General features: G+C 38.8%; 1 protein-coding gene across 2 annotated transcripts; it reads right to left on the bottom strand.

Annotated features, from left to right (window-relative positions):
- Positions 1-1,809: 1,809 nt before the first annotated feature.
- Positions 1,810-9,675, bottom strand: LOC141777583 (uridylate-specific endoribonuclease C-like). 2 transcript variants are annotated; one of them, XR_012595927.1, is made up of 8 exons: positions 9,535-9,675; positions 6,418-6,517; positions 6,163-6,274; positions 5,944-6,065; positions 3,931-4,043; positions 2,440-2,593; positions 2,029-2,340; positions 1,810-1,973 (listed from the first exon to the last, which is right to left on the bottom strand). XR_012595927.1 is itself a non-coding variant. In XM_074651976.1 (7 exons), the coding sequence occupies exons 1-7, from the start codon at positions 9,543-9,545 to the stop codon at positions 2,080-2,082; spliced, it is 873 nt and encodes a 290-aa protein (XP_074508077.1). In that variant the 5' UTR covers positions 9,546-9,675; the 3' UTR covers positions 1,810-2,079. The 2 variants fall into 2 exon arrangements, 1 of the variants encoding a protein (XP_074508077.1); XM_074651976.1 differs by having other exon boundaries at positions 1,810-2,340.
- Between the last annotated feature and the right edge of the window lie 414 nt (positions 9,676-10,089).

The following is a 10,089-nucleotide window of genomic DNA, read 5'->3' as shown; positions in this document are numbered from 1 at the left end:
AAGGCGAGCAGGCAGAGGAGACGAGACAGCGGCCACACGCGAGCGCGCATATGCGAGCGCGCATGTGTGCCGACCCGCTACATTTATACGCTTAGAAAGTTACAAACGGTCCTTTTAAAGGGACCGTTTGTAAGAATCAGAAATGCTTGTTAACAGCAACGCCTGTGGCCGTTAAGTCAACGAAAGTCAGCGTCGGGCTCGCGCTTGTGCTCGCTCTAAATAGACATGAACGAGCATTGGTCAAAACAGTGAGGCAACACACGTCAGCTAAAACCACAATATCACTCTATATCTATGTTAGCTGACCAGATCAATGCTGATCCTAGTGTTGGCTTTTACTGCCTCAGCCTCCCAGCCGCGGCCAGAGGGAGACACCGGCACCCGGTCGGAGACGATAAAGTTTTTTTCGCTGCGGAGCCCCGTCACTTCACAAGACACAGAAAACCTCTGTTGGTCTGGAGGAGCTGCAGCATTTATTTCTGCACAAACATCCACTGTATGTGTCCACATATGCGAGCGCGCATATGTGAGCCGACCCGACCCGGGTGATTTATACATGTAAGAAGTTACAAACAGTCCGTTTAAGTCTTTATAAATACTGTGAAAGTATCGAAACACTCAATCCACAGGGAAACACACACAGCCCGTATTCAGAAACTCTGCATTTGAAACAAGCTGTCGGGATTTCTGCCCATTCGTGATGTCACAAATATACAATATTTAGACCCTTTACACCAGTTTTAAACGTAAACATTCTAAATGTTTCCCAGTTTATTCCTGGTTGCAGTGTATGTGTGAATGATATCAGGTGACAGGAAGTACACATGGACCCAAGCTGTTGCCTAGCAACTTAATTAGTTGCAATTCCATCTTAATGCGCTAAAACGGAGCGTTTCAGACAGATGGTAAATACAGGCATAATCAGGCCGACAGTATGAGGAAAATAAAGGTTTTTTGAACATTAAAGCGTGTAAACATGTTCTAGTAGAAACTCAAAATAGAAGTATGAACCTGAAAATGAGCATGATATGGGACCTTAAATGAACTTAATGCACAAATAAATAAGTGAGAAATAAATCCATGACGATGTAATAAGTTCCATCGCTCTAATTTAATATTTCAGTCATCTCATGATTAAATTTTGTTGTCATATACGTAGGACACACCAGAAATCAAATCCTTATTGGGATCTCTTGGGGAAGTTTAAAACACAGCAAATGAAAAATTTAAATATAGAATATACAAAAATGTGTAAATATATAACTATACCATATATAGTATAGACATCTAACTGTATAAATAGTATACAATGAGAGTACTGAAGGCTAAGTACAATTAATAAGCACAAATAAGCAGTTGAAATGTATATTTCATCAGCAGGATATATATTTTCTATCAGTATGATAGATAGTTTTTGACTTCTGAGAATTATTAGAATAAAGTAATTTCTAAATTTACTCTCAGGATTACAAGAATAAAGTCCGATTTCAAAGTCGTTCCCAACCATCTTTAATAATAAAGCTGCATCAAGCACTTTTTTATTCTTTTAACACAATCAGTTGAAGCGCAATTAGTCAGTTGATAGTGGTGCCAGCTAACTAAGGCAGTGCTGCCAAATAGGTTTTTTTTCATTTTTGTGTTATCAGAAATAATACTTGGAATGAAATATGGTAAAAAAAACAAAACACTATATCTAGACGGGCATTAAAAACAAGAGTCCAACTGCTACTTTTTTTGTTTTATCTCCCTAAATCTTGTGAACTATCTGGCCTAATTTCAGAAAACAGGAGAGAATTAAAATGCCAGAACTACTTTGTAGACAAATAAACTTTATTTACTCCATAATAGTATACAGAATAAGACAGATAAATGATTATGACATGCTATATTCCTTCTATATCAATCCAGATCAGAGGGTTTGGGCTGAAAACTCATTAGGTAAGTTTAAGCCTGACGTTTTGTGCAACGAGAACCTGATCCAGATTTATCTTAGGTTTATACTGCATAGGAATGAAATCAAAGTGTAACAGAAATTGTTAAAAATGTAAATGTTTACATGACCGCTTCGGTGGAGTGATATTACAAATCCCTGTGGTTGCTGCTGAGCAGTTTGGGGTAGGATGTGCCGATGGATCTCCCGTGCCGATAGACAACCAGCTCCAGCACGTACTCGTCCACTTTCACCTCCACAGACGTCATCTTCTCATTCGACATGAGGAAGATGATGGTGAAGAGAGCCACCTCGAACTCTGGACTGACACCAATGAAGCAGCCACCGATAGGCTTCACCAGGCCTTTCCAACTGAACTGCAGGTTCAGGACGTGGTCATCTTCATCAGGCTGTAAAACAACGACGTAAAAAAGCTCATTGAGGAAGTCATACATTTATTTTCTGTTCAGTATCTTCATAATAAACATGATGACACTGTGTTTTCTTACTGTATTTTTGTTGCCTCTGGCTTTGTAGCCTTTGTAGTCAACGTGGTCGTGCTTTTCCTGCAGGTAGAACTGGATCCAGTTGTGAAAGCCCGTGATCTCCTGGCCGTGCTTGGTTTCTCCCACAAACACATGTTCAAATCCACAGGAATCCTGTCTATAATTAAAAACAAAAACGTATTTCAAAGATAGATTTATTATGTCTTCATGTATGCCCTCATTCATCCTGAGATTAGATATTTATTTCCTCTTATCTACTGTGTTTGCATTGCTGCCCGGATAAAGGATGAAAGCACTAAAGGTAACACATCCTCAACAACTCTCCTTTGAAGAAGCAGTTGAATATCAAATATAAGCAAATTAAACATGCAATTTAACTATTTTTTCAGTATAACAAACAGAGTTCACGTTTAACCAATCCACTCAGATTTATGAAAGTACATTCTTGTCCTTAGAAATAATGGTTTGACTTTAAAAATTTTAACTCCACTACTGTTTATTTGGAGCAGACGTCAGGTGACAACGGAGCAAAACTCCATTAACTGATGAAGACAATGAGATGTGGTTAAAAGCTCCAGTAAGCTAGTAGGTGTATTTTTCCTTTCTCAGTGTCAAAACAGGATTACCTCACCTTTACCAAAATGAAGTTTATTCAAGTGTACTATTAGTATACTTCTTTTGAACTTCAAATAAGAGAGTGCCTTTCAGTTTACTCTTTATGTACTTATCAGAGATATACTTAACAAAAGTATACTTAAGTATACTTGGCTCATATTGACAAGTATACAGGAAGGTCTAAGTATATATGGCTTCTGGGCCTACTACCTTAATCTTTTGATCAAGATATACTTAAGAAAAGTATAATTAAGTATTCTTGCCTTATAGGCCTACAGAAAAGAATACTCGGCTTGTAGTTGTGCTTACTTTTTGATAGAGTAGCCAATTAAAGTGTGTGAGAGTTTGTAAAAGGATGTTTTGATATGAATTTACTTCAATTCATCAAGTTTTTGGATTATGCGTTCACCGTAGAGGCATGCAAGAACAAAACATTTTATGAATGTTTTTTAATCTCATCACAAATCATCAAGTCAAATAGCAAAAGGAGCAAGTCTCTTCATGTAATACATAAATCATTGACTGAGTACTATAAGTTAAAGTATAAAAAAGTATGCTTTCATGAACTAAAAAGCAGAGATGCTCACAAGTCATTTTTAGCAAGTCCAAAACAAGTTTCAAGTCTATGCAGTAACTATGACTTATGACTTAACCATAACTGAGCAAACAGATTTGTTGTATCACTATATTTATTTTTAGATTCTTTATTGAGCCGGATATTTCATCCGTCTCCATGCCAGTTTATACAGCTGCAGAGAACAGTGAAGATTGACTTCCACCAGTTATTCTGTTGATGATTAAACCTGTGCTCTGTCTAACCTCTAGGATTGTCTCTTTAAACATTACAGCAGCTCCCCCTGCTGTTCTAGTGAAACTCACCCTCCTCTCCTGTCCCTGTGGTAGAGGCGGAACCAGATGTCATACAGCCGTCTCTTGAAATACCCAGGGTCTGATGGCGACTGCCCCTTCCTGACCAGATACTTGTGAGCACACTATCAAGAAAAAACAAACACTACAATGACATTTCATGCCTCCAAGTGAAAAATAGCATCAAAGAACACAGAGAAGAACAGTATAGTGCAGAACAATAGAGCATACTGATATTAAGATAGTTTGTCTGAGACTGAAAGTTCAATCTTGACGTTGGAAATAGTAAACAGAGTGTCTATTTGCATCCGGGTGAGAATAGTCATACGGCAGCTATTCGGCTATTTACACCCGGTAATAGTAGAAGTAATATAAAGAGCAACAAAGTACATGTAAGGAGTAGGTTGTGGTGGATGAATGGGTCAAACTCACTTCCACCTCTGAGACTGGGGTTTGATTCCTCTGAAAAGCTTATTTTTCACTTAGTTGATTTATTTTCTGTTTTTTTATTATTATTTTCAGTTTTCAGTTGCAGTTTGGTTAGGTTTAGGATAAATATACATACAGTACATATACACATACCGTATCTAATGTGTGCCCAGGTCGGGAGCAAATAGCATTGCTGGCTACTGACACCTGGGTGCTAATAGCATCTGCCAAGAGTAAAAATATTTAGAACTTTTTTGCAAAAACATGGATGAGAAGAAAAGCTGATATTTGAACATCTACAGATCCATGACAGCTGTGTAAACTTGCTGAGGAGGATCTTGTGATAAAGCTCCAGTTAACCAGTAATACTGTACATTTGACTTGGAACTGTTATTATTGGGCACAAAATAAACTGCATAAAAATAAACTAAAATAAGGATGCAATGTGAACTGAAAGATAACTGAAAAAAAAAAAAAAAATACAGTAATAATTTTGTCCTACACATTAGTTAAAAGATAAGCTGTAGCTGGTGGTGTGGGTGCATATTCAGTTTCTTGTGTTGAGAAATCCTCTGAAAAAAAACATCATGTTAAAGGGACTATATGTAACTTTTTACATACGTATAAATTGTTTTTTACTGCTAATGTGTGAACAGCTTGTAACCTAACCGCAAAAATGAGACCTTCCGCAACTCTCTGGGGTTCCTCTATCAGCCTGTAGACTGCTTTTAATGTGAAGAATGTGGGTCGTTTTTTCTGGGGAAATCCAACAGATGTTACGTCATGCGCGCTCGCGAGTGCCTTCGCCGTAGCTAACGTTCCGTTAGAAATGGAGTCCCCTAACGCCAACAAGCGACCAGCCTTTGACACAACTCAGACTCCAACACAAACTCCATGGAAGCACAAAAAAAACAAAGTTATATCTAGTGAAGCCCGTCTTGCAAAACTTGAATGTGACCAACGTCGGGCGAAAACTAGTGTTGTGGGAGTAGCGTGGATCTTTTGGAGAATAGCAGAGCCAATGCGAAGTGTGTATGTGGGAAGTGAGTGGTGAAGCAAGAGAGAGAGAGCAGCAGCAAGTGTGTGAGAAAACTACGGTGTCTCCCCTGTTCCTTCCGACCACGGTCGGGAGGCTGTAGCAAGAAAAGTTAACACTAGGATCAACATCGGCTGAGCCTTTGATTCATGGAGGGACCATCATTTGGTAAGCATGTGAAATATATAGTGATATTATGGTTTTAGCTACTAATGTTGCTAGCGTTAATCAACATGATGCCTGTCAATCACGCTTAGTCTCACGTACAATCGCGAGCAACAGGATGCTGACTGTCGTTGACTTAACGGCCACAGGTGTCACTGTTAACAAGCAATTTCTGATTCTTACAGAGAGTACCTTTAAGAAAATCTTTTTTAGGGTCCGGTGACTGATTTGGCCTGTAACTAAATAATGTGAAAGAATAAGAGTGAAACCGGTCAGTAAACAGCAGCTTGAAACTCTGTAAGTGTTTTTCAGGAGGTAACCAGGAGTATAAACAGCTACTGGGTAGGATCAGTGTTAGAGAGGTGATTTCTCTCTCTCTCTCACAGCCACTGCACCTTCATGACATCGGTCTCCATCATGGAATCGATAAAGAGCCTGTTCTCTTGAAGCTCCTCCGACGTCACCCTCTCTGATACACCCGTTGACACCTCATAGTTGTCCAGCAAGTTGATGAAATCTGCATAAAAAGATGACACGTGATTGTTAAAAAATGACGGTGGTCCTGGCAAAAGAAAAAGTGTAGTTAATGGGGTAAAAAATTAACTGCTACTTACGTAAATATGTCTCGATACCCTTGAGTTTGTCTTCATTGACGTATGTGAATAGCGGAGCCCTGGCCTTGTCTCTGGCATAGTTGCTGCCCTTAGCCACATAACCTGCTCTCCCCTGAATAAAACACATACAAATACACAGACAGGCATCAGCATGCAACTGCAAAAGGCAGGAAAATGGACTGCATGGAGTTTGCATGTATTGCATGTATCTCTGAGTGTTTTGCATTGCAGAGAAGGCTGACTTGTGCTCCTGACCTGGAGGGAAATTATGTAATCAGTCCCCGGCCTGAGACGGTTGGTATCCAGGTGCCAGAGCTGGTTTAGCACCTCGGTGAGTTCCTGGTCGGCCTCTTGACTGTGAGAAGGCGAAGAAAACAAATGCAGGGAATTAATTAGTGTAGTAGACAAAACAGAAATGGTGGAGGATTTTATTTTTGTTCTTCAGAGAGAGAATTCAGAGACAATAGGCCTTTTTCAAAGCAGACATTTTGACTTGTCACATGTGGCAAAAGCACATGTGTTACTAATAGCTCCGCTCTGTTCAAGTGTCCCAGTGAGTCACGACAGTGTGACAGTGAGCACAATACCAGAGGCCTTTCCCATTTCCAAGTTTGTACCTCCTCGCTTCCTTTCCTCGACTCCTCTCCTTGCGAGCGGAGGAGACGAGGAGGAGACGCGAGGACAGAGGAGTCGAGGCAACAGACATTTAACAAATGAGACGTTGTTGCCTTGGAGCCTTCATTTCAAAGCAATTAAATATGAAGTGTGGCACAGCTGCAACATCTGTCCATTGTTTTGTTATACTGCTGTATTTTATGATCTCTGTCGGATGAGCAGAACAGTGTTTATGACAACTTATTGGATATATTAACTATTAGGCTACTATTTCAATTCATAATGTGACAAGAATAAACGGATCTCAGATTATTTTTAACACACGTTTATTTATATATATATATATATATTTATATACTTTATATATTTATATATCTGGCAACATGAGATACAGCAAAATTAGAATGTAAGATAATGTTGTTATTGATATAATAACTCGCTGTTTGCACTTGTAAACATAATGTCACGATTACAGCAGTTGAATTGGATGTAGCCTACATTCAACAATAAAAACATAAATAATATGAAGGTTAAATGTCATTAAGGAACGCGGCCAGCAAAGCGCCTTGCGAGGCGCTACACAAACAGCAAGCCTCATCGATCCTCGCTCCTTGAGATGTATTTTAGGAATTGGGATGACCTTCAAGATGGAGCACTGAGATCAACTTCCGGGTCACAAGGAGCGAGGAGACGAGGAGGCACAAAATTGGGAAATGAGAAGCAGCTGAGGAAACCTGAAACTGAAGCAGCTAAACACGTCTTCTGTGAAAAAGGCCTACTCCTTGGGTTAAAAAGTTCAACGATAAACATATTTTCTCCATTCACAGAAATTATTAACTCATGTGTGATAACCTTCAGTTGACTTTGTGATGTATTCATTTTATCCTTGACTGAACTGCATGCTCTTATATAAACTTACACATTCAAAAAATGAAGGAAGTAATGATGAAGGAGAGGTTTGTTTTTTGTTTTTCACAGCCAGTGTGACTCTGAAAGAGATCCCCTGGTTCTGCCTCCACTGATGAATTCAAGCAGTTAAACCAATCAAATAGTGCGGTTTTTGAAACCTCCTACTCATCATGGTACCATTTTATGAGAATGTGTTGCTTGAGTAAATCATCCAGATGACAGAAGTCAACAGGAAGTTGCTCCTTGAATAACAAACTCATAAAGGGTACTCAGAAGAAAGCAGTTTGTTTCAAACTGGATTTTCAACATGTTTCTTGTTTTTTATTTTGGGCCTTTTGTGTATGAAGTATTGTATATGGGGGTTTGATAGCATGATAGTAAAACATTGCCTGGAAGTTAAAAGTCAGTTCACCCAAATCATGAAAGAATACATCCCTTCCCAGTAGCTGGGTCTTGCAATGCTGGGAGTTTTGGTTTCATTTGATTTTGAGGCAGCAGAAATCTCAAAACCTCTGCAAATAAAACCAGACTACAGAATTTGCAAGACTGAGTACCGCTATTAGGGGAAAGAGGAATAATGTTTTTGTGTGGTGAAATTGCCATTTTAAACAAATGCAGCTACAATTTGATCCCAGTGTTTGTCTAATCTAGAGCTGAACAACTCAAAATGTGTTGAATATTGTCAATTTTAAGGGTCAACTTGCACACACTTGACTATTTAGTTCATGTTTTCCATATAAGTATATTAATAAAAAGCTCTAGGTGCATGTCAGCTGTACATTAAATGTTGCACTTCCCGACGGGGGAAAGCCAAATCACTGACAAATGCCTTAATTTGCTTTTTTTTAAAAATAGAGTCTTGCCTGAAGCCCATACAGCTGCTGAAGGCTTTCTGATATTTTATCATTTTTGTTCCGGGGTACATGTCTTGCTCCTGGTGTTTTCTTTTGTTATGCAACACAATGCCAGCAGGCAAAAAAACGAGAGTTGGGGAAAACCTTGGCTCCACAAAAAGACCCCACCTTCATCATTAAGTTACACCTGCATGGCTCTAAATGTAGGCTGTAACATGAGATAGACCAAAAAACATCAAGTCACTGACACCTGGCCAAACAAATATGATGAGGCTATGATCAGTTGCTGTCTTTTGTACCTGCACAATCTCATCTTCACTCTATATTGTCTTCAGGTGCCATTACAAGTCTCTCAGATAACTGATAACCGCACCCTTCCTGCCATATCAACAGAGCAGCAGATGTTTGACACATTGGGAGAAAAAAAAAAAGTTGAGTAAGAAGCAAATGACAGGAAGGATACTACTACAGAAACTTCTCTGTTCTTAAGTTAAGCAGGGCACAGTTGTGAATATCACAAGGGAGTACACTTACACACTTTTATTGCAGCAGAGTCTGTTTCCTGTCTGGTCCTGTTTGTGCTGTTGTATAATTTCACCCTTTAATCACAACCAGCAGACCCTGCAGCTCTCTCTCTCACACACACAAACGCACACACATACACACACACAAACTAACTCAACATCCAGAAATCCACTGTACAAACATGCAATGTGCACTGAGAACAGCTGTTGATCTGAACCAGAAGGACATTTGTGTTTTGGAAACAAAACCTACACACCTTTACTTTTTACCCATCAAGATGAACCCTGAGATGTATCATGTTACAGTTTGGCTGATGCTTACATAAAATATTTCTGCCTTGAGGGGTTGAAAAGTAAAAAAATTGGCACGAAGCAGCTGATAATAAACATGCACATAACAGGAACTAAGAAACACTTTTACAAGACAAGTTTTTCTGATGCATCTTTGTTATTTGTCAACCAAAACTTACCCCCTTGACATGATTCCGTTCAGTAGAAGAACTTACTCTGACTTGTAATCAACTAAAGGTTTCATGCAGACAGTTATCTGAGGCATCAATCATGACGTGTACAGAGGAACCAGCCAATTACAAGCCCCAAAGTCATCCGAGCTCCTCCCTGTGTCATGTGAAGGGCGGATCCCATCCTGTAGTTGTATTAATATTCATATTAATAACCTACAGTGGGCTTACTGTGAGTAAGGTGTGCTTTATATAGAGGTCAATGCATTATTGCAGAAGACAGAAATACTTTGGACTGAGTTTTAATACATATTTTTCCCTCTATATATTGTATGTACACTGAGTAGGATTTATATTTACAGTGACAGGTATGTACATATTATAATATGTACATAAAGTGATGATATGTACATATTATAATATGTACATAAAGTGATGATATGTACATATTACAGAAAATATGCATTAGAAACTGTAAATTATAATCTCAAAATGTGCATTAAAGACTGTAAGAATTATAGTCTATAAGAGCAGCAGTGGAAACATATTAGGAAATACTAACTT

This window comes from Sebastes fasciatus, chromosome 11 (genome assembly GCF_043250625.1).
Source record: "Sebastes fasciatus isolate fSebFas1 chromosome 11, fSebFas1.pri, whole genome shotgun sequence".
Taxonomy (NCBI): Eukaryota; Metazoa; Chordata; class Actinopteri; order Perciformes; family Sebastidae; genus Sebastes; species Sebastes fasciatus.
The sequence above is the reverse complement of the archived record's forward strand: the minus strand, read 5'-3'. Positions and strand labels throughout refer to the sequence as shown.